The 27,272-nt window shown below is 39.2% G+C and overlaps 1 protein-coding gene across 2 annotated transcripts; it reads right to left on the reverse strand.

The window, feature by feature from the left end:
* Positions 1-898: 898 nt before the first annotated feature.
* itga2.2 (integrin, alpha 2 (CD49B, alpha 2 subunit of VLA-2 receptor), tandem duplicate 2) lies at positions 899-26,065 on the reverse strand. 2 transcript variants are annotated; one of them, XM_080432282.1, is made up of 31 exons: positions 22,282-22,347; positions 22,127-22,191; positions 20,451-20,574; positions 19,405-19,514; positions 18,417-18,508; positions 17,695-17,809; positions 17,265-17,392; positions 16,915-17,063; positions 16,435-16,585; positions 14,899-15,064; positions 14,649-14,725; positions 13,812-13,950; positions 12,018-12,163; positions 11,307-11,450; positions 10,350-10,553; positions 9,332-9,462; positions 8,953-9,116; positions 8,679-8,830; positions 8,325-8,435; positions 7,685-7,770; positions 6,033-6,174; positions 5,267-5,359; positions 5,015-5,091; positions 4,836-4,919; positions 4,628-4,730; positions 4,401-4,511; positions 3,721-3,831; positions 2,882-2,995; positions 2,690-2,779; positions 1,790-1,906; positions 899-1,276 (listed from the first exon to the last, which is right to left on the reverse strand). In XM_080432282.1, exons 2-31 carry the CDS (start codon positions 22,173-22,175, stop codon positions 1,187-1,189), a joined length of 3,570 nt encoding a protein of 1,189 aa, XP_080288408.1. In that variant the 5' UTR covers positions 22,176-22,191; positions 22,282-22,347; the 3' UTR covers positions 899-1,186. The 2 variants fall into 2 exon arrangements, with proteins under 2 accessions (XP_080288408.1, XP_080288409.1); XM_080432283.1 differs by lacking the exons at positions 18,417-18,508; positions 19,405-19,514; positions 20,451-20,574; positions 22,127-22,191; positions 22,282-22,347 and adding an exon at positions 26,008-26,065.
* Between the last annotated feature and the right edge of the window lie 1,207 nt (positions 26,066-27,272).

Consider the following 27,272-nt stretch of genomic DNA (forward strand, 5'->3'; position numbering starts at 1 on the left):
CATCTATACTTTTTTATGTTGGATAGTATTAGCACTTTGAGATGTACCCAAATGTAAAGTGCATTATAGATAAAATCCATTATTATTAATATTATTATTATTATAGCTTACAGTATATTATGGTGATTGTGTACTGAGATGTCACCAGTATTGTAATATTTCAGTGTATTAATGACTGTTACTGTCTATACTGGTCCATTAGGCGGTCCAAACGCTGATGAAGGCCAGAAGAGCCGAAACACGTTTGTTCCTGTGATGCCTAAAAAAGCATCGAAACTTATTTTTAAAAATATGGATGTAACTTTTTGATTAAGTGGAACCGGAGTGCTAAGAGAGTAAGGATATGCTGCAAAATAACTAGGATAGACCTAACCTTTGTCACCTTTGTCCTATAGATGCTAGTTTACTATGCAGCTTACTGTATCTATATCTTGGTCACTTGTTCTCATTTTTTGTTACTTGGATTTGTTTTTTGCAAATGTACAGAATATTATTTAGTTAGCATGTTGTTTAGACAGATGCTAGGTTCGTTGTTTACCTTCTATCCTAGTGCAGTTGAGGCACTACATTGTTCTCGCTGCACTCTATTTGACTATGTGACTATTTACCGTGTTGTTTATTCACTAGCGTTCTGCATATCCCGATCTCGGTCTTGGAAGTTGCTCTGGATAAGAGCGGCTGCTTAATGCCTAAATTGTAAATTGTATAACAACAAGTAAGCATTAGCAATAAACCTAGCATCCATCTAATAGTTAATGAATGTTTTATAAAGCACCTGATCAAATCTTTACACCCCTACCTCAAAAAGGTGCATACAGAAAGTGAACTTCCAAGACACCCAGAGGCAAACGGTCATTTTGAAAATTACAATTATGCTTCCATGAAGATTTCCCCCCAATTATTGATATAAATATTTAGAAACATTTATTAAAATCCAGTGCGTAACAACAATTGGTCAATGTACAGTACGGTCCAGACAATCACAAATGTGTAGATTAACAACAATCATTTGTAAGGTGAAACAAATATTGAGTTATCCACAACAATAGTGCCATTGAGAATATCTTCTATTATACCCCAAACCCAGCAGTTGAGCTATTGTCCATTACAACTTTCTGAGAACGCCTGAGCAATAGTAGCATTCATCCTGAGTGTCCACCAAAGAGAAGACTGGCTGTTCTCCAGGTCACAGCCCCTCATCCTCAAGTGCAACGTTCTCATCATCTTCACCTCCATCTGCCAGAAGCTGCTTGTATTTTCTTTTGAAAAAGCCAAACTAGAAAAATGAAAAGATAATAGTCAGGTACACAGCTCTGGAAAAAAAAAGTCAGGTACACAGCTGTGTGCTGTGGAGATACAGTAGTGTTGCCGTACATGAAGGAATGAGTGGTATTCATCCCGACCCAACCTCATGCAATGCTATCAAGTCCTATCCTTTCCTATGGAAACCTATCCAATCCGATCCTATCCTGACTTGTCCTATACTATCCTATCCCATACTGTCTTGTCTGTCCTATTAATAATGTTACTATTGACTTGAATCACTTGGAAAGAGCAAACATGTGGGGTGATGAATACATTATTTGAAATGGAAGTCTAGACTCAACATTCGCTGTGTGCAAACATCACAGGTCAGTGGCTTGGTTCTCTTGTTTCTAGCTTTGGGAGAGGCGGGTTGCTAGGCGGGTTTCTAGCTTTGGGACATCAACTCTTGATTGCAGGAACAACGCGTGTGAATTCTCAAAATGTATATTTATAAGACCTCCTTAGCATACAGACACTCACTCACCTTCCACAGTGCTCCAACAGACAGGGCCAGCAACAGCAGCCCTCCAATTACGCTGCCCACTATCACCCCCATCGGGACATCTGCTGTTTCTCCAGGTTTATTGATCAGGAGCACCACCTGTGGGTGGAGGAGGGGGGAGAAGAGGGGAGGTCACACAGTGGCATGCTGTTCCTCTGCATATCATTGAAGCCTCCCTGCAGTACCTTTACCTACAGTATGCCAACCTGTAGTGCTATCCACTGATTCCAGAGGCACATGCCATTTCAAACCACTATGTGGTTTGGTGAGGAAATTAAGGTTATAAACAGGAAGTAAAATTGGCTGGAGGGGGCTTTCAGTATGTTATTATGACGTGATCATCACTGTTGGATAAACCGTTATCAATCTCTATTGAAGACTGTTTTGGTCATAAAGACCATCAACACTCTTCTTTCCTTTAGTTTTTCACTGAGAGAACGAGGGGCCTATAACATTATTTTTACTTTTATAATTCCAGCCCATCTACAAAAACAATATATTTCTTCTATATTCAGTACAGCAATTGATATACTTTATTCTCTTTCTTACAATTGCTGCTATTCTTTATCATTTCTTGTTCGCCAATTTGTTTATTATTGCTGCTACAAAGTTGAGGAACCAAAAAACTAAATATCTTATGTAAAAATCTTGAATCTTGAGTAGACCACAGTTATCCGAGAGTACCATCATACCGTTTCTAAACTGGTGGACTGACACTCTTTTGAACTTGTTTGTTGTTAAGAGATACACACAACATTGTCATGAACAGAGATAGATTTAATATATATTCTAAATGTAGGAAATGGAAAATATCACACAGCTTATTGTCAATACTGTCTTTAATATCAACAGCAGAGCAAGTGACTGAAAATGTTAACGTACCGGTAGCTTATTAACGCTGATGATGAGTAAATCAGGCTGGGAGCTCTCAATTTCTGCACTGGAAGCAAGCTGAATGTTCTGAAATGTAGCCTGTGTCAAAGAAATAAATACAAAATATTGTGTCACACAAAATATGCTGACAGTACTGAGAATTGTGATGAAAAATTGAGGCTTATTAATGAATATATTTACGGAAGTGAAGGTGCCGCTCCAGATCCTGGTTGTAACGTTCACAAAGTACTCGCTTCTTTCTTGGAGGTCTTTGAGTACGCATTTTATATATTTGCAGTTTGCATTTTTGCAGTCCTGTGAAGTAAAAAATAATTATTATAAATAATAGTGCAAGCGTAATGTTATATGACCTCATCTGTTGTAGACTTGTAGTTGGATTTATAAATTAAAATCTGCATTGGAGAGTTTTCTAACTTTGTGTACAATGGCGGCCCCAAGTGGCAATGATGGCTAAATGTTTTGATACTCTGCACCATGTACTGGTCATATCAGATCGATGAAGCTCATTGCAGTAAATGCGCTGCATTTTAATGGGGGGCAATGAGCTAATATTATGTTTAGAATATTAATTGAATCTTACAAAACAGTTTAAAAGGTGAATTTTGTTGTGCCACTTAGTGATTTTTGTAGATAAATGTTGATACGTGAATAAACCCACTGTTGACATTTTTATCATAATATGAAAACAGTAGTGACGTCAGACCTCATTTGGCACACACATGATCTTGCTAGATTTGATACTATATTGCACTTGTTGCATTGCATTTGTTTCCCAAACCGTGTACTGGAAAGCATGTCCAGGTGGGATTTTGTGACAACCACACATTATTATTGCAATATACTAACTATACAAAAAGTTATGAATTATTTTTGTGCACGCTCATTTTCCAATACAGAGAAATATTTTTATATTGTAACCACTTTCAACATATTATACTTATTTTGGGCATGTCATTATAGGCAAAATATGAACAATTATTTATTTTTTTTGACTGAATGTGGTGTTTTGAGTGACTGACCAGCACTTTAGTGCCTCTGAGGCTCTCTTTAGAAAAGGTAGCTGTGTGGGGTTTCACACCAATCTTCAGTGGGTTGATCAGGCTGGAAGCATCACAGCTTACGGAGCTGCCCTGCGTTATGTGAAGAGACAGGTCATCACAGTCCATTTACTACATTACTACACTACTGTATTATGTTCAACATACAACTCAGGGAGGCAAAAAATAATTAATCCTGATCTATAAGTTGTAAATGTGCAAAGAACACTGTCTGAGGGTGCTGTATGCTCATCAGTCTGATATTAGTGGTTCTCAAAATGTTTCATGTCAAGGACCCCTAAATGAATATGTATTTGGCCGCGGACACCCATCTGAAATTTTTGTTTTGCCAGGGATCCCCATGTTTCCATAATATTCCCAATTTTTCAAAGATTTTCAAGATTTCTTTGAAAATATCCAAGCATGTCCAAGCTCACAACGCGTCTCATCGCGACACACTGTGAGCTGTAGATTGGATATTTTCCAAATAGGTTAAAGTGGTTCAACTGATTTTGATGTAATATTGACTCGTTTTTCTGGTTTACTTTGATACTTTAAACATGTGTATCAGACAAGCTGCGTACCAACCAAGACATTCATGAGGTGAAACAAAATGTGAAACTCTGGCTGCAATTTACTGTAAATGAATACTGAATACTCACTGCTTGTTGGTCAACATTGGCAACATAGAGCAGTGGGTTACCAGCTTTGGTTGTCATAGGTAGAGCTATGGTCAGATACAGCAGGCTGGCAGGGAATTTACCTGTTGAAATCTGTAAGCATATTTCATAGACACACCATTTGCTTTATGTCCAATAACACATCTCAATATATTTTATGATGTGTAAAACAGGACAGGGTATTGTACATACACATTCCTTTACTGTACCTTTAGAGAGAATTTAAACTCTGGACCAATGTCGTCTAGGGTTTTCACCATTGTTATCACTTTGTTGGTTTCCTCTGACACGTAGAAATTGATATTTGAATGCCTGACAGTACAAACAAATAGAACCATTACAAATGAATGCTGTGATGCATATGCTAATATCGTATGTAGTTCAAAAAGAATCCGCTGAATCAGAGGATTGGATCACCTGGACATTACAATCTCTGCATCATATCGGACAGGAACTGATATGTCCACTTTGTTGTCTGCAGGTCTGTCCTCTTTACCGTCACTATAAATCAAATGACAGAGACACAATGTTGCATACTGTATATTGTTTGAAAGGGGCAAAAAGTTTATTTTAAGCACAAGAAAAAAATGGTGTACCTTTTGGCCTCAAAGTTCACGTGCGCTTGGTTTTGCAATTGAGCAAGATTAAAGTCAAAATTTATCCAAAATTTGACCTACAGATAAATAAATAAAACAGTAAAACATTACTGTATGCCTTACAAATGTATACTTCATGGAATAACCACAATCAGTTATCATCAGAACAACATAGTCGTTTGACAAAGTATAGCAATGTCACCAAAAGTGTCACCAAAACCACAAAATATTGTTGACATGTATTCCACATACCTCCTGGTCTTTTCTTAAAGCCGGGTAGCCCACTTGACAAGCAACAACACGTGTCTGCTTTGTAGAGGTGCATTTCACCACTGTGGCATCGCTCTGTGAACAGTTCAAGACATGGTTCTAGTCAGTCATTCTGACCACTTTACAATTTATGTGGAAACCCATAAATTCTGTTATTCACACCATGGCGTGTGAATATGTGCTATATGACACTGCAGATGTGGGTATTGTAGAAACAATTTAAGCTTTATACTAGAGCACAAGCTACAGTAAGTGAAGCAGTGTGTAGAGACTAGAGGCCGTCTGGCAATCAGAAAAAAAAAAACCCATGGAGACTTGAATTCATGGATATTTTTTAGTTTTTGTCGCATTCCTAAGCCAATAATGTGATGACCAGCGGACCGGTAGGCAGCGGTTCCGGTAGGAGACACAAAGGAGACTCTTTGTGTCTACCGGAACCGCTGCCGGTCATCAAATTATTAACTTAGGAATGCGACAAAAACAAAAAAATATCCATGAATTCAAGTCTCCATGGGGTGACTAATCGATAGGAAAAAAAAGTCATTTGGGGGGCGAACTATCTCTTTATTAATATTTTATTTATTTATTTATAATGCACTTTACATTTGTGAAAATTTTAAAGTGCCAAGTGCTTTAAGTATATGTGCTAACGAATTTTGGTTTCTGATCAAACGTTCTTTTAACAGCGGAAAAACTGCTGTGTCAACATCAACATCCTTTGCTCGTAGTCTAAATGTTTTCAACTCACAGGAGAGATGATGGAGGCATAGAAGAGGTTGCTGGAATACGTGGCCAAGACTTGGGTGTTGTAAGCACTCTCCTTTTTGTTCTTGACAACAACCTCAAAAGAAAGGCCCTGGTTGTTGTATCTGATCAGGACGGGGGACGGGCTGAAACACAAGAGTCCTGATTTCACTCAGATTCAGGGTGATGGCTATAACTGTAGCTACGGCAGGAACAAAGACAACAATTCCCCATTTATATTGGAATTAATTAACAAACACAACACTATTGTCAACAGTCCACCTAAAGAGCAACCAGGCTTTAACTTTATACAATTCATGCCCACCACATGCCCACCACGCTAGGGTTCGATTGCTCCATGGTGCCTCTGGCTTGACCGGGCCCTCCAATGATCGCCCGTGGGGGAGCACTAGAGACAGTTTCCCAAACACTGGGTAAGGACCCATTTGTGGGACGTGGACACATTTTTATGGGTCGTACGTAAATATCCCTATTTTTTCGGTTTCCATTTAAAAAATATATATATATTTCAAAAGATTACCAAAGAAACAAAAACTATATTTTTCAAAAGAACTGCATACATAAAAAAATAAAATAGTGGATCTACAAGCTCACAACACGTATGTTGAGCTTATAAATCGGCTATTTTCACTAGTTTTCACTAGAGACGGAAAATTTCTCTTTTGCGTCTCGAGCTAAAAAGTTTAGGAACCCTGCTCTGCTGGTTAGTAAGGGCGCCTGTTCAACATTGTGAGGAACTGGGACGGACAGTGGGTTCCTCCACATGCGTATTGCATTACGTCCTCCCAGTGAAATTCCTCACTGTCAGGTGAAAAGAAAAGGCTGGCAACTCCAGTGTATCAGAGGAGACATTTTGTTGTCTACACCCTCCCCAAGACCAACGGTAAGGGTTGGTATAGTGACAGGGGAATTGGCAACGATTACAATTGGGACAAAAATAAAAAAGATTAAAAAAAATAAAACAACAAAACAAGCTTTATATAATAGCATGTTTTTGTTTAAGTCATAATCTTTCACACAGCAACCAAAGCAACACAAACTATAAATCATAAAGGGTTGAGAACATTTTTGAAAGTGTCGCAGGCCTTGTGTAATTTTTTCCCCAAATCCCTTCAACTGCTTCCATTCACTGAGTACATATCACCCACACTTTAGATGTTTTACGTTTTTTTTCTCCCGACCAACCCACCCATTTTATGAGCTATGTGATTGGTGTATAAAATGTGTTTTATGCCATGGAGCCATTTACAATTAAGACAGACTCATAAAGCTGATTAAAATAGAAAATGTTGTAATAGAAACGTTATAAGGGTTGGTATGACACTTATTGGAGAGATCAACCATATTGGCAAATTTGCTTTAAACGTCACTTTCCTTTGCAATATAATCGCACAAATCTTTTCCGCTCTTTACCCCTGCACTCGGGTGGTGCAACTTCGTGCCGCACTATGAGCTTGTAGCTTGTAGACAGTCCCCAGCCCCACAATAACAAATGTCTTTGCCGAAAATAGCCGGCATCGCGTTGTGACGTGTTGCGAGCTTGTAGATTGGCTATTTTCTGAATATTTGAGAATGTTACCCCCAAGAATAGAGAGGCTAGGGTTCAAGTGGTTAAGTGGTTAATAGCTCACTCACCTGGAGACCTTTGGTACATTCTTCACATTCAGCACTAGATCACTCACACACACCTCATCAGAACCACAGTCTTTAGAAAAGGGGACCTGGAAGAGTTATTGAAAGGCTTATTCCATTTTGATATGTTCACATTTTTGTATTCTTATGTATAACCCTAATATTAAGTCAGTTCTCCAATTATCTTTTATTTACTCCAGTTACTCCACTGGGAGCACTGCGTAACTCTTTTTGAAATGTGCAAAAGAAAACATTCATGAATTGCCCATTAAATTGCATTAATTTTATTCTCCCTTTTATGTCACGATACGGTCACAAAAAGCCTGTTCAGCTGGTCTTTAACCGTTGAAATAAAGTGGTCAAGTCCTTGATTCTGCAAAAAGTTTACAAACCCTGCACATTAAAAAAAATCCCAGGTGCAGAACAGAAGGACATGTTAAAATTTTAATCTGCACACTGAATCTATTCTCCCATAGAGTTTATTTACCACCAAGGTAATTTGAGCATCTGATCACCTTGGTGGTAATTGGATAAACTCACAATGGGAGCACGATCCAGTGTGCTGATTCAGTTTTTCTATTTTAATTAGTCCATGGTTCCATTCAGGTCAAAAAAAAATTCCTACATCCTACATCACACTTACAAAGAACTCCCACGCACTGGGAGAGAACACATCCAGGACAGGGTTTGCGTTTGCATTCTGGAGTGCGACGTCTACCTTCAAACTGAGAGAGTTGACAAAGTCTGGAGCCTCCTGTTGAAAAGAAGACAGAGTTAAGAGTTCATTTCAGGTGATTTACACCATGTAACAGGGCTTAAAAAGAAAAAACCTTGTTTGAATTTTGCTTTTTTTTTAAAACATGCTGAAGTGGTACATACCCCACATGTACAGGACCTTTCTATAACACTGCATGTGTCCTCCACATTATCAAAATTGTCAAAAGAAATAAAAAAACTAAATGACAAAGAAATAATCCACAGATCCTGTATCGCTTACCTGAACAAAGACTTCGTAGTCTTGACACAAAGGCATGGATGATATCTGTATGTTTCCAGATAGGAGACGATCATTGTTTGTACTGAACGACCCGCGAGACGTCACACGGGAAGACTGCAAGTCAGCATCCAGAGTCAAGTTATAAGATAGGTCTGAAAGGAGAGATGGAGTCACACTTTAGAGCTTACCTTACATTGAAAACACCTTTTTTAGCACTTGAGGAATTGACACAAAGCCAACACATTTAGGGGAAGATGGAATTAAGAAGATTTACCAATGGGTCCAACTGGGTTCTTGGGCTTGAATGTGGCACTGAAACAGATGTTGGCGCTGAAACAGAAAAGCTTCCGTCCATTTATCATGCAATTCTTAGTAAGAATGCTGATTTTACTAGGTGTGAACGAGGCTTTGGCAGTGATGACAGCTAGACCGCGGGACCTGAAAACACAAACGACATTCGTTATGTAACTTGTGAAGATCTCTCTTCATAATTTGAAATTATTTCCAGTCGGATGTCAACATTACATTGATGTGAACTTGAACCAAATCATTGCTATTATATGATTTGAGAAACAATAATTACTTCATTTCGTAATCGCTCACAAAAAATATATGTTTTTTGGTTACATTTATCTAGTGCAGTGCATACTCACCAAAGCTGGACCACTTTACCATGCGCACCAACTGAGATATCAGGGATGGTATCATCATTCAGATCTCCATAGGTATCAAGCGATCTTCCAAAGTACTGAATTTTCGGGTCCAATTTAGAGCCAAGGATCCTCTGGAAAAGATCGAAGGATTATTAGCACGGTTAAAACTAACAGTAAAATTTGATAATAATAATGGTAGACATAAGATCTCTCTTTTGTTTAAACTTTTGCAAAGCAAAACTAGGCTGCGCTGCCATACCTGTGATGGCCATCCGAGCAGCCACACATTAAGGCGCTAAAAACATGTTGGAAACTTTTTTGTTTTATTAATTTACTTAATTAATTTAGTTAAGCTCTGTTAGGGTAAAGTTGCTTTATCAGGAGTCATTTAATTATCATTTAAGTTGATTTAGTTTTTTTTTTGTTATCAGTTCTGAGGAGTGCCGCTGGACTTGATTGGCTGGGAAAGGAAAGGGGGCCAACTGGGCGGGCCACCCTTTGCATATGGGGAGGGGCAGAGGTTTATTACTTTGATTTTGTTATTAGGTTATTGAAGAATTGTGTCTTTTGATATTTCAGTTGCATTGTAATTTCATTAGTTAATATGAGTTAGTGCTGTAGTGGTTTATGTTATTTGTTTTTATAGTTATTTGTATTTCGTTTAAATTAGTTAGTTTTTGTAAATCCCCTTTTGTGTTAGTAGTGGATCACCCTCTATGTTCCCCTCATGTCTCATTTTGGTTAGGTCATCTGTGGTGTTAAGTTCAGTTCTCTTCAGTTTGTTTAAGTTGACCTCCTTTGTTTTGGGCCCAAAATGTATTATTTGTTAAAACAAAAAATATTTTAAAGAAACCTCGGCTCTTAAGTCTCCCTGTGTCTCTCTCACCAACCAACTCGGTCCCTGACAGTACCTCTAGAGTAGACTTTAAAAGGTTCAGCCACAATTTTCCAGTGAGGAAATTCTTTCTCCCTCAATCGCAATTGCACATTTTTACAACACACGTTTGTATTCCCGTACCTGTGAAAACTTTTTGTTTAACATCTTCTTCTGCCCGTTGTAGATGTAAATGACACCCCTCTCGCTGTCCTCTAGGGGCGCTCCCACAACCACATCACTGTAGCCATCGAGATCTAGGTCAGACTCGGCGGAGATGGCCATCCCAAAACGGGCGTTCTCGGCTGGAGACGGACCGCTGAGGGAACCCTGCTCGTTCAGTATACCCTTTGGAATTCAGAGAGATGTGTGACTGTGAAGACCAACCACTGTGCTGAGGCTGCCAATGAAACTAAAGGAAAGTGCCACTGCTGAGTGGCTGTAGCTGAGTGGGAAGAGAGGCCGTCTGGAAATCGGCTGCTTCGACTCCCAGTATACAGTACAAGTGTCCCTGAGCAAGACACTTAAACCCTAACAGCCTCCCCCCCACCCATGTACTCATCCAAGCCATCTGAGAAGCCATCAGCTGGTTGAAGATGTAAATGCAATTTGCCCTCCCCCGAGGACCACAAAATACTCCCATTCCCTTTCCACTGAAAGTCATGTTGTCATTCATGTCGTGTTACTGTAATCTTTAACCATATCACAATATCACCATCCACACCATCACCATCATCATCATCATCATCATCATCATCATCACCAAGAATCATCAAGAATGCCTTCCTTAAACCAAACACCCAGGATCATATAGCATTGTCTTACTTTTTTTTTAATTTAATTTAATTTATTGTATTGTATTGTATCGGTTGTTGTTTTTGTTGCATTTGTTGTCTATTTGTATGTCTGCTTCTTGTGTTTAACATTTTCCTTGTGTTTATCTTATACTTTTTGTGTAAAACTGAAAAATTAATAAACATTGAATCATAAAAAAAAAAAGAATGCCTCCTTATTTTGAACATCATAAAGGGTGAATACTTTGCCCAGGAAAGTTGTATTTCAAGATGTGCAGTGACTCTGTGACATCGGCCTCATGTTTACCTTGGTGACAGAGAAGAGGTAGACCGTGCCCTGTTCTTTCTTCAGCTCACTCATGAGCATGGGTGCCCCTACCAGCAGGAGGTCTGACACCCCATCTCTGTCCACATCCAGGGCACACAACACGCTGCCGAAGTATGACCCAATCTAGAACAAGAAAAGATCGGACACTCTTTGTTTCATTCAAATTATCGATGCTGCAATATATGAAGGGCTTTACTTTCAAATTTAGGATATTTTTTTGTAATAAAAAAGGGTTAGCGTGATTGTGTTATATCTTCAAATCAGTGAATAACATATTCATGGTCTATAGAACTGAATGCTTGTATCAGCAATCAGTTGGTATCGGTTGCATTATCTGATGATGGAGATTGTATATGACCAACAAAAGTTTTTTAAAGTAGTACTGCTTAACTCCCAAATGGTGTGGACTGCATACTTGCAAAGAAAAGAAATCCATGGCACTCCTTCTTTGATCAAAAAATATAAAGATTTATTTTGTGCAAGGCAACAATATGACCAACGCGTATCAACCTAAAAGGTCTTCATCAGGATCTAACGTACACTACAATTCATCTAATGCGGGGTGGTTCTCTCATCTATTCAACGAGATAATCATGTAAAAACAGTACAATCCAGTTGGACTGTTAACTGTTTGAGGTGTTGAAGTTGTAATGTCATAATTTTGACTTATTAAAGAAAACTCATCAGTACCTGTTTCCCTCTCACTGAGTCTATGATGGTTGATTTTTTCTGGGAATTGACTGTATAGATGACCACTTGCCCAGAGTGGTTGGAGCGAGGGGCACCAGCCACAAAATACTCTGTGGATCCCTCACTCAGAGTGGTCACAGAGTAACCTGGGAATGCCACAAAAAAAACAGCCATTAGTGATTAGCTTTGGTTTATTGTAACATAAATTCAAACTTTGGACAAACTACAGAAAGAGCTGCCAGTGTTATTCTTGAGTTAATAAATCTTTTTACAACAGTTATTAGTATATCCAAATGGTTTCATGAAGGGTAGACTTGCTTAAAAAAATTATCTCACTGAAATGTCCAGAGACCACTATAAACCAAACCGCAATAGAAACATACACTTTTTACAACTGCAAAGAACATTTTAAAACTTGTATTCAATTGGGATATAATATTCGTGCTTGCACCAGCACCTCATCAAACAAAATTCCTCCAATTCAATGAAATAAACATTAATAAAGCCAGTGATGGGGTGAATTTATACCACAAGGTTATAGAGAAAAGAATAGGCCGGTCCCTCACTGCACATTGGAGAAAACATTCATTGAGCTCCTTAGAGTCAGTATTATTAGTAGTCACTGGATTACCAAGATTGTAAAACTACAGAAAAGATGTTGTTGTATGTTGTCATAACAAAACCCTAGTTTCAAGTTTTAGTATAGGCTACTCCAGAAGTCGTTCAGAAAACGCTGCTGTAGAGGGTGGCAAAAACTCTAAATCACAATGCCAAGTTGTGAACTTGTAGATCTGTTTTTTGTTTGTTTGTTTTTTACAATTAAAATATATATATATTTGCCTATAATGACATGCCCAAAATAGGGACATCAGGTTGAAAGTGGTTAATGAATGTATGGTTGCAAACAAGAAAACATGAGTCTATATAATGTGTGTCATGTGTCACATGTAGATGGGATTGAGATGCACTCAAGTCAAAGAGTCAGTGCCGATCTAAAATCAGACGAATCTGTACAAAAAAGATGGTGGAAATATGCATAAAAGGACTGAAATTGAGGTTAAATGCAAATTCTAGGGATTCCAAATGACACCCCTAAAAAATGTACCAATAAGGAGAAAAAAGTTGATTCAGGCTTATATTAGACGTGAGAAGGAACGAGGACAACTATGGCATACTCTTCTAGATTTCTAAACAGCAAACATGTGTGCTCTTTTGTCTTAAACTTCTGTCTTTTACTCTTCTGATTATTTCTTGATGTTTTCTTCTTTTATTTTTTTTGGGCAGTGATAGTACATTATTGCTCGATACGGTCAGCTAGTGCTTCAGTGGCCAAGATTTTACTGTATATAATCTATCTAGTAGCATTTTGATAATCTGTATTTCTATTAACACTGCATGATGGTCAGCCCCATTCACCCATGCAGTGGTTTGTGGTATTCCGTGCTGGTATGCAGACATAGAGGCAGATTGTGAAAAGGGGCACTATTCTGAGCCTACAGTACACAGTTTTTCAATCTAACTGACTCTGTATTGAGGCGAGAGACTACTGAACTAATCCATAGACAGAATCATTAAATACAGTTGGAAAGATCTATGTAAATTGTTTCTGCAGTTTGTTTTCCCCGCTCATGGGCGTGGCTTTCGTCGTGCGATGTGTTATGCACGCCTCTGATTCTGAACTCTGAGATTCTATGCTGCTGGGCCTTTTAATACCAAGAGCTAACAAACCACATACTGTAGTGAGGTTTGTTCCAATAACATTCTCAAATGTTGAGAAAGAATACCAATCGTTACCCAGTAATGAGCTGTGGTTTCTGTCTTGCAGGGTTCCCTCGAAGGCCGAGAATGGGAAAATGTCTGCTTTGGATCCGGTTTGGTGGACCACTGTGCCGCTCCAGGCATATGCTCCCACTGCCCCCAGCATCATTACATTCTACCAGAACACAAGTAAAAGGTCATCCAACAGACAAGTTCCTTACTTAAGTCAGGGTCACTCACAACAATCATTTCTACAGTATAGGTGCATGATATTTGGGGCTGTAGTCAAAGTGGTTGCTCAATTCATGGGAGTTCCTACAATAGTTGCATAAAAACAAACAGCTGATTAAGAGGATGGAAGATGAGAGGTAGTGTATGATATCAAGTGAAATGATCATAACTGCCTCAAAATAATTCTGAGGGCGATTACAGTGCCACTGGACGTCTAAGACGTCCGTTTTAACATAAGCCCAGAATGCCACTGGACGTCTCAGACGTAAAAAAAGAAAAATCAGAACCCAAGATATCATGATTTGAAAATATTCTGCTCCATTCACTCTTAGTTTAACTTCTTACTGAAAAAGGCTGTATCTCGGCTCCTAAGCACTTTTTTTTACAATGAATTTTGGCTGTGGCACTCAGAGCCAAACTGCCATAAATAAGCCGGGCACTGAATGAGTTAAAGATGGTATGCGTTGCATACAGCCTTGGCATCATGTTGATCTATGTGGAATTGGTGCTACGACCCAAACCATGATCCCTACCACAACCCTAATTCCTAAGCATGCCACAAAGCGAAGACAGGCATAACGGTCACAAGTTTAAATCCCTGTCAAACATAAAGTAGAATACAAGGCAGTGCTTTATACTGACCTGTTTTTTGGAGTAATGTGCACTGAATCCCACCTGGGACATCTCCATTTGGAAGTTTTCACCCCCTTTCCCAGTGCCTTGTGGGGAAAAAGATTACAACATCAGAAGGAACTCAGATTAGAAGGAGAGAGGAAGGAGATTAAATATCTCAGACCCTGTTACTAAATAGGAGACAACATTGAAAAAATGATAATGAATGTATAGTCTTTGAAAATAGAAAGGCTTTTTAAAATAATTATGTGCACAATACCCTCTATGTTGAAGATGCGGTTTCCCAAAGCTCCAGCAATTGTGGAGAGCGCAGCCTCCTCAGACACATTAAAGAAGAACTTTTGTGAGGGTATGCTGGCGATGGACTTGATTTCAGCAATCAGATTGTCGGTGTCAATATTGTTTCTAATATAGTAACCCAGGACCTAAAAACAAACCCATAAGAAAAGACAATAGTTGATATTCAAAGTGATAGTCGTAATATCTCACTTGCTTAATCTTTTCAGAATCAGAATCCCAGTTTACATCACAGGTTTACAGAGGTAAAAAAGTGGGTGACATTTGTTTTCGTGCATAGTTCCCATCGTAACGTTATTTCCATAGAAAGAAGAAGGGGAGGAAGAAGAGGTTACCTGAGATAAGATATAAAGGTGCGTGAGCATAGCAGCAATGTATACTGTGCATGATATACTTATGGACTTTTGGTGACCTATGCCAATGGATTTCTAGAAGGCGTTATTGATCAATCATCATCATACAGCCACTCTTAGGACACTTTAAATGTTGTTATGCAGGTGTTGTTTCTGAAAGCCTAAGAGTCCTAATGTATATTGACCGACAGCAGTATTTACATCTCACTTTTCTTTCATTTTTTTTTCAAGAATCACCACTATTGTTATGTATAAATAATGTGATGGGAGTACGCAATAGCTATAATGACTGCTCAAAGAGCCCCGCTAGTGACCATTAGAGCCTGTGCTGCTACTTACACTGATCCTTACAGCTCCATGCTCTCAATAGCAGGGCTATAAATGGGGGGAGGTTGACATTTTGGCCTGAGGGCTGATGGCGATTATGTACCCCTTGAGACACTCTACTCTACATCCTACAAAGTACCCCCAGCACCACGGACAGCTCACTTACAATTGTGGCTTTTGCATGGCAGCACCTCACTCAAGATACCTTCCTGTTAAGGTTGCCGCGGAGGCTATATAGTTTTCCCTGGTATGGTTGGGGGAGAGGAATGTTCCAGTGTGGGCTTGAGGCTCACGAGCCGCCCCGCGCAAGCCACTAGGCCACGAGCAGCCGCTGGCCGTGGGCATCGACGAGCGCACCGTCCAAGTTGGCAAGCTGTGGTGGACGGAATCGTTTATCACCTGAAGAAAAACGAGTGCTACCCTTACCCCTGTTTTAGCCATTTACGACCTGAGTCCTCCCCAACCGTTGGAAAACAATATTGTGCCGCTAATGAACTCCTACTACTAATTTACCAGTAATAAGGGATGTGCATGCACATAGCCTACTTTAATTCACTTTATATGCCATCCATGGATTTGATACCATCTGCTCATGTTTTAAATAACTTCATTACCATTGTCAACCAGTAGGTGTCCTACTCGACACACCTCCTGGCATTGGGTTATACAAGTACACAGACAGACATTACATAATCCAATATATATATATATATATATATATTTATTTATTTTTGTTTAGGAACAAAGTTGGATGGACTGACCGACCGACCAACCGACAGACCAACATCATATCACCAGGCAGTGTATTAGATACTTACAGCAATTCCGAAACGGGTAATTCCTTGTTTTTCACATTCTTCAATGACCTTGTCCCTGATGTTGCTGTCATGGGATTCCCCATCAGTGACAACAACCATCACCTTGGCAGCGCCTGTACGACCACCCATGGTTGAATCGAAGCCCCACTGACTGACAGAAAATGCAATATTAGAGTTCATATTATATTTTTACCATCCATAATTTGTCTTTATCACCAAAAAAGTTAATATGTTAAAAGCAAAAACAAGAAATCTAACTTTGATGCAGTAAATATATTCTAGTGTCATACTCAAACCCCCAGTTTCTCAGATTAATATAATTCTAATAATGGACCCATATATTTATGGGAAGAAATACAAAGTTAAAGTTTCCAATACTACTTCCAAATAAGTAGATACACTTTGTTCAGTGTTAACCATAACTTATTCAATAACATTAATAATGATTAATAATGCTTAAATATCTACCACAATACCAACCTGGCATACTGGATTGCACGGAAGGTATTAGTTAATGTGCCAGACATCTGTGTTAATCTGGAGGCTGCAGCGAGCACTTCATCTTTGGTTTTGTGTTGACTGAGGCTGAATTCAATCTTTGGATCAATTGCATATTGAATGACACTGACCTGGAGAGATAATGCATGTCATGATAAATCTCACAAACAGTCAAATCACTCAAATATGTCACAAATACAATCGAAAGACAAAAACTGTGTATTATACCAAGTTACTTGTAGTCTATTTATTTAAGAATGAACTTTCTATTATAGATCTAATTGTTACATTAAGGTCCATAGAGAGCAGTAGTTGAAGATCCTGGCACATACTTGTGTGCTTTGTGGCCCAATGTCCAGTCCAGGTATTAGTTTCTTGAGGAATGCATTCATGGGTTCCCACGGATAAATGCTGTTGGACCCATCCAACACAATCACTATGTCCATAGGACCTCCACAACCTCGAAACAAAATGTGAGTAAGATACACATTATTATTATAATAATGAAAATTGTTATAGTAGAGATAGCCCTCAAATGTGTTTTGTTTCCATCAGACACTGCACCAAAAGAATTTCATTGCGTAATAGGTTTAGACAGTTTTCTCAAATTCTTTCCTGTGGGTGAAATCAGTACACCCCAATTAAGTATTTATATTGCCACCTTATTAATAGCTCCATTAAGTCAATATCCTAATGTTTTGAGCAGAAACAAGCATGCTGATAAGCTAACATGCATGTATGATGGAGAGAAGATATTCTTACTCTGGACGGCGGGAGAGAAAGCAGGTTGAGGTTTGAAGAGGGGGTTGATTCCTGCACACACCCCTGGGTAGTAGTCCTGGGTACCACACTGTTGTGCCCAAAGAGGACCACATACCTGGAAGGACAACCACACCACACTGTAAAATCCTGTGTTCATTTACACCGGAATAATAAACGATCCGAAACTACGAGAATATTTCACATCAAACTATTAATTTGGCGATGGCTCATTCATACAGGTTGATGCTTTTATGTGCGGTGAAAATGTGTTTATGTGAATTTGTGAATTTATTTCACAAAATAAACACTTCCAGTGTGTAAGGGTCTTAAGACGTGTGTACAAATGGAACCAAATGGTACCGTAAGGGTCCATTTGGTTCCATTTGTACACTTGGATAATCTAACACTGAGGATTTTATTGTGCAAATCTTACTATTATGAACATGATGTTACATTTGATTTTCTTCTTTATTTTGTTTAATGTTGCTGTTGATGAAAGTGTTTTTAATTTGTGACAGGACACATTTACGTAACTTTTTGCCTTTTTCACACACATACTGTACGCACACGCACGCACGCTCGCATGCATGCGCACGCACACGCACACGCACACGCACACGCACACGCACACGCACACACACACAAACATACATTCTCTCTCTCGCGCACACGCGCACACACACGCGCGCGTACACACACAGCATACAGTATACTACACTTACCATTAAGCCGTTAATTGTGGGCATCCGGGTGAGAGTCAAACCCAGACTCATGTTAATGTTGATGTTTCTCACATCTGGAATACTAATAGAGTCTGTTAGGACAATGACAAGGCTGTTTAATGTACTGTAGTTGTTCCATTCCAATGAACTATGTTTGTCTTATACATGCAACATTCAGATGAGTGAAAATCCAAACTAGCTGCTCTTTGGTGCAAGGCTGCCAAAATGCGGAACAAACTAGACTTATAAAGTAAACGTTATCATATTAGATTGAAAACTGTCTAGAAGGTGACGCTATGCACACCCACACATAGACACAAGTATGAAGTCTATAAAAACCCATCATGAAAAAACAAGGATAGGAAGTGACATCATAGGCTTATTCTAACATTGCATCATAGGCTTATTCTAACATAGGTTTGAGCAGGTGAATAAGAATAGCAAATAGAAAATAACCCATGAGGACAATTCCCCTATACACATACACATCTATTGTATACACACTATGAATAGCAGATTATGTACCACATGGAAATCTAGGGGGGGGAATTGATATGTGGTCTGCTATTCATGGTGTGCATAGATATAATGTGGTGAACATTCTCATTGGTTGTTCTCTATTTTTTTAATATACATACTTAATGTCTTTGTGTGGGTGTGTGTACGTCACCTTCTAGTCAGTCAATCTAATATGATAATGAGCCTATGAGGTTGTCAGTTCACTCAGAGAGTAATGAAAACATCTTTAATGAATCAAAATATAAACAAAGCTAGTACACAATAAAATCCTCAGTGTTAATTTAACTGAGAGTCTACAAATGGAACCACATGGAACCTACACTCTCAGATTTAAATTAACTCAATCACTCACTCACAGGATTTTACAGTGTAGCGGGGCAACAGTGTTTCAACATGGGAGCATTTGAAGTTAAACCGTTTCTTTGAATGCTTCTACCAATGTTTGAAGGAGAGGTCAGGGGTGACTTACCCTGAAGATTGAGTTTGTCACAGCTGCTTACTGGTCCTAAGACAGGACACTTATAAACATCCCCTTTTCTGTTTTGACCGTAACCACTCCAAGGGGCACCAACCAACAGCCTATAGAAAGTACAACCATAAACATTAGCTCTAGAGTACATCCAGTCAATTACATACAGCAAATGCTTGTGAACCACATGAGCCCTAGCATCCCTATTCTGGGCATGTCATGATAGGCGAACGTACCATGAATATTGGTGAGCATTTGGTGAAAATTGCAAAAAGATAGTAAGATATTAAGCCCAGGCCACAGCCACTAATGACTTGCAACGCGACAAGTTGCAACTGCAACCACTTGCGATAGAATCACAAAAAATGCACTGACCTGCGAAAGGTCAATTCAGACCGCTGCAACTGGTTACAAGTTGCAGCTTGTTGCGTTGCAAATAATTGGTGAATATAGCTATTCATCAGGCCTTGCCCCAGTATTGTCTTAAAAGTTGTCAAGGCTTTTGGTGGGAAGCTCTCCCTTTTTCTTTCTTTTGTTTTACATAGTTAAAAGAGATAGCAAGCCACAGGCGGAGAGGGGGAACAACATTAAACACAGGAACCACAAACAAGATGTACCACTTGTCAACCGGTAGTGGCCATAACCTCCCACAGTATCTAAATTTAAACTTAGAAGAGCATGAAGACCAAATACAACCACCGCAGTTGTGTCAGTTATATTGTATTAACATACTCTACCATAACAAAGTCAATTTATTCATTAAAAAGGTTACATTGTGTAGCTTTAAATGAGTATTTCCTTGCCATTATCACTAAGTGCTTGCTCAGGGGGAAGTGCTGGGCCTTTGCTCTACATAAAGTCTCTTGAGACTATTTGTTTTGACTTGGCACTATAATAAAATTGAATTTGCATCGAGTTGGTATGATAACAGGCCATTTTGACCACTGCACTTGTTGTTACTGACATACAAGCACTATGAAAGGACATTCCCACTGAATGTAATCATGGCTTCTTTCATCAAACTGTGATTTGGCGGATGATCATACCATTTGCCCTGGTGATTTGTCACTTGTTGGACAGTGTAGCCAAACTCTTCACCTGGTGGTCCTGTGAAGATCTTGGCATCGGCAGTGCCCACGTTGAAAGACTGAGAGTGGCAGATCCTGTCAACTGGAGAGAAGAGATATGACTGCTTTATATAACATGACTCAGACACTGTAGTTCTATTCATTTGTTAATAAATCAAAACGTTGGACTGAATAAATATGAAAATGATTTTCAGAATTATTTTTGTTAAAATCCAATAAAAATGTATTGTTCTCCACGAGAGAGCAACGATGCACCTCGACTTCCCCTTTGAGTCAATGGGATATTTTTTCCTGAATCATCTTAAAGTTCTATCGCCGACGGCCACATCAGTCTGAGTCAACATGGAGAGTAGACAGCATACCAAATTATCCACACATTAAATAAGCCTACATGCCCTTTATCAAGTCCTATAGTTTGCATGAAGAGCTGTCTTTTGAGGTTGTGCGTCTCTAGACATGATCTAAAACACAAAGACAGCCATGATGAACAGTTCCAGGGCATGGAATTTAGCCCTCTTATCTGTGTTGTATCACAAGTCCATGCATGTCAAGCTCAGCTGCAAATTAACTGTGCTCAGCAGTCAGCACAGTCAGAGGAATGTGTTGTGGATGGTTTACTTGACCAAGGAGACCTTGCATTGGCACCACTTCCTGTCCTGTCATGCCATTACCTGGCAGTATCATTAAGGTGTGGCATGATAAATGGTACTTTGTCTCTGGAACTGTGCAACAAATGAAACGCATAATACCCTCAGACAACCTTGTAGGTTTCTAGCACATCATTCTAGCAATGTAAAAAGAAAGAAAAATGATTTTAATGGACACATTATTTCCATCATTCCGTTCCATTGCGTAAAAAGGTAAGTTGTTAGTTTAGGGAGATACCGAGGTGCAACAGAAATTGCCATTATATGTCAACAATTAATTATTAGAGATAATACATAACGTAAACGACATGACCAAAACCAGTGGTGTAAAGTAACTAAGTACATTTACTCAAGTACTGTACTTAAGTACAATTTTGAGGTATTTTTACTTTACTGGAGTATTTCCAATTTTCAATACTTTTACATCTACCCCACATCTCAGAGGCAAATAGTGTACTTTTACTACAACTAGTTAGGCCTACTTTGCAGATATAAATGATTATATAGAAAACATACATTAACCACTTCAGTCCTATTTTATACATAGGCTATTTGAAAATAGCAGATCTACAAGCTCACAAGGTGTTGCATCTAGATCTGCTATTTTCAAACATTTTTGTACTTTTACTTTTGGTACTTTAAGTATATTCTGATGCCAATACTTTTGTACTTTCACTCAAGTAACATTTTGAACACAGGCCTTTAATTGTAACAGGGTATTTTTAGATTGTGGTATTGCTACTTCGCACTTAAAATAGTAAAATATCTGAGTACTTCTTCCACCACTGAGCAAAACTATAAGCCAGCATATTGTGCGTCAGCCAACCATAGTTTTAGATGATCTTTTGGAACGTTATCTTGAAGTAGCCTAAATTGAGAGAACATGACAACACCAATTTAAAACAATAGTGCGCTCAGGGCGCATACTGGGGAAAACGTTGACATATAGGCTACTGTAACATGCTTTGTTCAAAGATCAATACTTACATATGAATAAAAAGATAAAGAGCATATAATTCCCCGCGACGTGTTCCATCCTGGCCGTTATTCCATGTGTGTGTGTGTGTGTGTGTGTGTGTGTGTGTGTGTGTGTGTGTGTGTGTGTGTGTGTGTGTGTGTGTGTGTGTGTGTGTGTGTGTGTGTGTGTGTGTGATTGATTGATAAAAAGTTGCTGCACTTGTTCCAAGCGCCCCACTCCAGTGTGTGTGTGTGCGTGTGTAATGTGTATGTCAGACTCAGAGTCAGACTGGTGGGTGGGAGGTGGAGACAGCGATGACGTCCCGGTGGTCTAGCCCAGTGTTTCCCAAACAGTGGGTCGGGACCCATTTGTGGGTCGCGGACCAATTTGTATGGGTCACGAGTAAATGTCAAAACATGATAATAAAAAAAGAATGTTGGACCGGGGGTGGGGGGGGGGGGGGTGTAAGGGCACAAAACAAAAAGTACTTTTGACATCTTATGGCTATTGGTCGTATTGGATACCTTTGTACTTGTCAAAATCAATAATTATTTTTTTTTAAAGAATTTCATGGAGAAAAAAAAATCTAAGAAATTCCATAAATTAGAAAACAAATGTTTAAGAAGCAAGCTAGTGTAAATAGCCAATCTACAAGCTCACAACGCATTGCAATGTGAAGAGTTGTGAGCTTGTAGATCTGCTATTTTCATTAGTTTGGGTACCAGGCAAACGTCTTAATTTCTCTTTTGGGTCTTGAGCTAAAAAGTTTGGCAACCAGTGGTCTAGCATACATGCTGGTGAAGCAACAGTGGACTTTATAGGATATCACTGCTTCCAGTGAAAATTGAGTTTTGAAAAGAGTGTTGACATCCATTGGGTGATGAGGCTACTGAACTATACAGCCTATATCACACATCAGGTAGTGTTTGCTATAACTTCTGATACATGTGTATTTATTTATTCAGATTGTGGTTATGGGGTAAGTTGAGCCTTAAATCAATAAGAAAAAATGATACACAATGACTTTCTTATTTAAAGGTAGGGTAAGTGATTTGCGTTGGTTAAAATAATTGTTAAATAGCTCTATATTCTGATAGTACTCATTGCTATAGAGTGTTTGTTCAGTATTAGGAGTCTCCTTGTCTCTCCAGCTCTTTATTAAACAGAAAATGCATTTTCGTTTCAGTTTCAGTTTCATTTCCAATTTTATCCAACCAGGACAGAGAACTCAATCAGGATACAGATTAAACAAGTGAAATTGGAAGTGATGACACTAAGAAATTAGCATGCAAAATTGGAACTGGAACACTATACAAATTAAGCTTAAAAACTTTCTCCTGATTGGCTGAGATTTTGACACCTACCGAAAAATGTATTTTCTGTTTGTTAAAGAGCTGGAGAGACAGGGAGACATCTGTTACTGAAAAAACACTCTATAGCAATGATTACTATCAGAATATAGTATTTTAACCTTTTAACAAAATACTTTTTGTTTTAACCAAAAAATATCACTTACCCTACCTTTAATACATTTATGAAGAGAGATTTTTTTTTTTTATATAATTATTTATCTTTCATTATCATTTATATCTTATTCTAGATTATGGAATGTTAACATATGAGCTTTTTTGCATGATGATCTTACCCCACACTGGGAACAACCTTTTCAGAGATCAATAATTTGGTAACTACATTATCTTGGCAAAATGTTTTTGTTTAGGGGTCAGGCCTGGAATTTCAGCATTTTTAGGGGCAAGGCCACTTGACCTTTGGTGTTGTAAATTGTTTGAGGACACAAAGGTTAAATGCCAGAGCAGGACAGCCATCAAATAGGCTAAAACAAGGATTTTAAGTCCATGGAAATAATTAATTTAATTTATATATATTTTAATACAAAGTACTATCAGTGAAATAAAAAAATCTGTTAATTGTATCAGTATTTACACCACCAATAGGCTATTTGTAGAAATAGCCTATTGGTAAATAGTCAAAAGATCATGTATACATGTCAGCCCAGGACTAATCAGTCACTGGATGGGGTGTGTCAGGAGGAGATAAGAATTCTGAATCTCAACAAAAGACTCTGGTGTCTATTAACCTCAACAGGAAAGAGGTAGAGGAGAAGACAGTGACATCAGCTGTGGCAGTGTGGGTGGGGCATATCATTTTTTGAGGGGCAGAAGGCCAAACTGAAGGGCCACGGCAACCATGGCCTCCATGAAATGTCTTCCCTGGGTGCACAATAGTCTGAACTTGTTTCATTATTGTACTGAGATTTAGATTTTTCTGGCTGCGATAAAAATCTAAAAAGTATCTCATTCTATGTGTAATAGGAAGTTCTATTATTGGAAGTTATCACTCTTATCAAACATTTATTTGACTTATTTTTTTGCTCCCCTTGCACATGTGCATGAAAACATTCTATAAAATTACGATTGGCAGGTTATATCAGAAAGTAGGCTTTTAACAATGGTCAAGTATATACTTTTAAGTCGTATACATAATATGTATATGACTTCAATGTCTTTTTCATGAAGGATTGTTACAAAGGCTACAGAACAAGTAAATTACCATGCTATCACTCAATTAAACGTTCCTCTTATTTATTTGGTTACCGTTAACTCAACAGCATGAATCAGGCTTATCCATGAAGACTCGAAACTGTTGCTCAGACACTGTAATGTGTTGCTTACTGTAGGCTACTGTATCTATCCAACTCCTCTGCTGCCATACTGTAACAATTAAATGAAACACACCCACTGTCAATTATATTGTTAATAACATTGTTATTATTTTCCTTCAGCTGTGTTTACCCGTCAAGATGTCTACTGTGAAAATGATTTATTGATTATGTTTTTGTTATACACAAACACCAACAAATGACCAGTGTTCAGTAGTTTAACTAAAGCTACTATAGCTTAACAACATTTCCCAGTAGATTGTGGGTAGCTTGCATTCAGAAAGATGTAGCTTTCAAGTAAGCTATATGTTTCACCATATAGCTGGGTAGCATGACAAAAGTTCAGCACTGCATTTTCAGTGCCACATCAACATGAAATAGCACAACAGATGAGTTTTGACTGCAGTTTGTCAATCACATCAGAGAGAGTTCTCCATCTCCATACATTTGTAGTATGTTATTTGTGATCTTTGTCTATAATTACATGCCCAAAATAGGGACACCAGATTTACTTCTCATTCTCAGGCCCTGTAGTGTAGTGATTGAGTAGGTATGGGTGGTCAGAATGAAACAATGAGCAGTCTGACTCAGCTACTGAATTGCTGACTCAATAGTCACACTGACTGATATGTTCAGACAGCCATGGGTTATGTGTACGGCTGAGTACTTTTAGCATTGTGAGTGACATGCTCTGAGCTGACAACAATTGAATTAAACACATTTCTGCTTTAGAATAATGCAGTATTTTTGCAATTAAAGTACTTATAAAGTGACGCACACATGCACGCATGCACACTCATGCACACTCATGCACGCACGCACGCACGCACGCATGCACGCACGCAAGCACACACACACACACACACACACACACACACACACACACACACACACACACACACACACACACAGCATTCAGTATACTACTGAATGCCCCCACCAACCCCCCCCCCCCCCCTCCCCGAGCTTTTCCTTTTTTTTTCTCTTGTAGGCTACTTATTTTTTACTTCTCATACCAGTAACCTGTAAGCTGATTGACGTGGTGTGTATATCTGTCTGTCTCTTATATGTCATCATGATTTGTGTGTGTGGGGATCTCATTTTAAACAACCTTAGTGCTTTATGAGCCTTCCAGTTTAGTAGACCTTGTATTGTGAATTTGTACTTCCATGTACTGTTGTTCTCATGTCTTACTAAATAAAGTACATCAATCAATCAATCTACACTTACCATTAAACCGTTAATTGTGGGAATCCGGGTGAGAGTCAAACCCAGACTCATGTTAATGTTGATGTTTCTCACATCTGGAATACTAATAGAGTCTGTTGGGACAATGACAATGCTTTTTAATGCACTGTAGTTGTTCCATTGCAATGAACTATATTTGTCTTATACATGCAACATTCATAGACTATAAGAAAACACAGAGAGGAGTGCGTCTGTCTGGCAGATGAGTGAAAATCCAAACTAGCTGTTCTTTGGTGCAAGGTTGACAAAATGCGGAACAAACAAGACTTATAAAGGAAACATTGTCATATTAGAAGGTGACGTAATGCACACCCACACATAGACACAAGTATGAAGTCTATAAAAACCCATCATGAAAAAGCAAGGATAGGAAGTGACATCATAGGCTTATTCTAACATTGGTTTGAGCAGGGGAGTATATATGTCACAGGGTGAATGGAGAACCAGGTAGATTGAAGACAGAGCGCTCGTTTTTAGGCACGGGGCTTCGGGGCGAGGCGGGGCTTTTCGAGATAGGGTTTATTAGCGAGGCTCGCGAGGAGGAGGAGGAGAAGGAGGACGCGGCACTGCGAGGCGGGGGTTTATTACGTGAGGCGAGGAGGAGCTCCTCCTCGCGAAATAAACCGTCCTCCTTCTGAGAAGGAGGACGGTTTATTTTGCGAGGAGGAGCTCCTCCTCGCGAAATAAACCGTCCTCCTCCTCCGAGGAGGAGAAGGAGAACGCGGAGAGGCGGGGCTTTGATGTGCCGACGCGGACCGGTCTTTTGTTGTTCCCCCCCACATAGCAACCAGGAAGCTACGCTAGGGGAACGCTGAACACGCGTGCACACGCACACGCTTGTCCACGACGGAGGCGCGCCGACAAGTGGAGCTTGAGGCCGAGGAAGCGCGCCCTCGCGCCTCCAGGCGCGAGTGCCCGCGCTGACCGGCCGATGCTCCACTTGTCGACTCAGCGCCGTTTGAGTTGTAAACCGATAGGGACAGAATAGTTCTTTTCATGGATCACTGTGTGTGTGTGTGTGTGTGTGTGTGTGTGTGTGTGTGTGTGTGTGTGTGTGTGTGTGTGTGTGTGTGTGTGTGTGTGTGTGTGTGTGTGTGTGTCAGGGAGAAAGTAAAACAAAAGCCAGAACACAATAAAAGTATCTTAACAGTCCTGTTTTCAATAAACCAAAAAAAGCATGAGCGCGTGTGTGTGCGCTTGTGTGTGTGTGTGTGTGTGTGTGTGTGTGTGTGTGTGTGTGTGTGTGT

The sequence above is a fragment of the Gymnoscopelus braueri genome (genome assembly GCF_963280865.1).
Source record: "Gymnoscopelus braueri genome assembly, chromosome: 7".
In the NCBI taxonomy this organism is placed as follows: Eukaryota; Metazoa; Chordata; class Actinopteri; order Myctophiformes; family Myctophidae; genus Gymnoscopelus; species Gymnoscopelus braueri.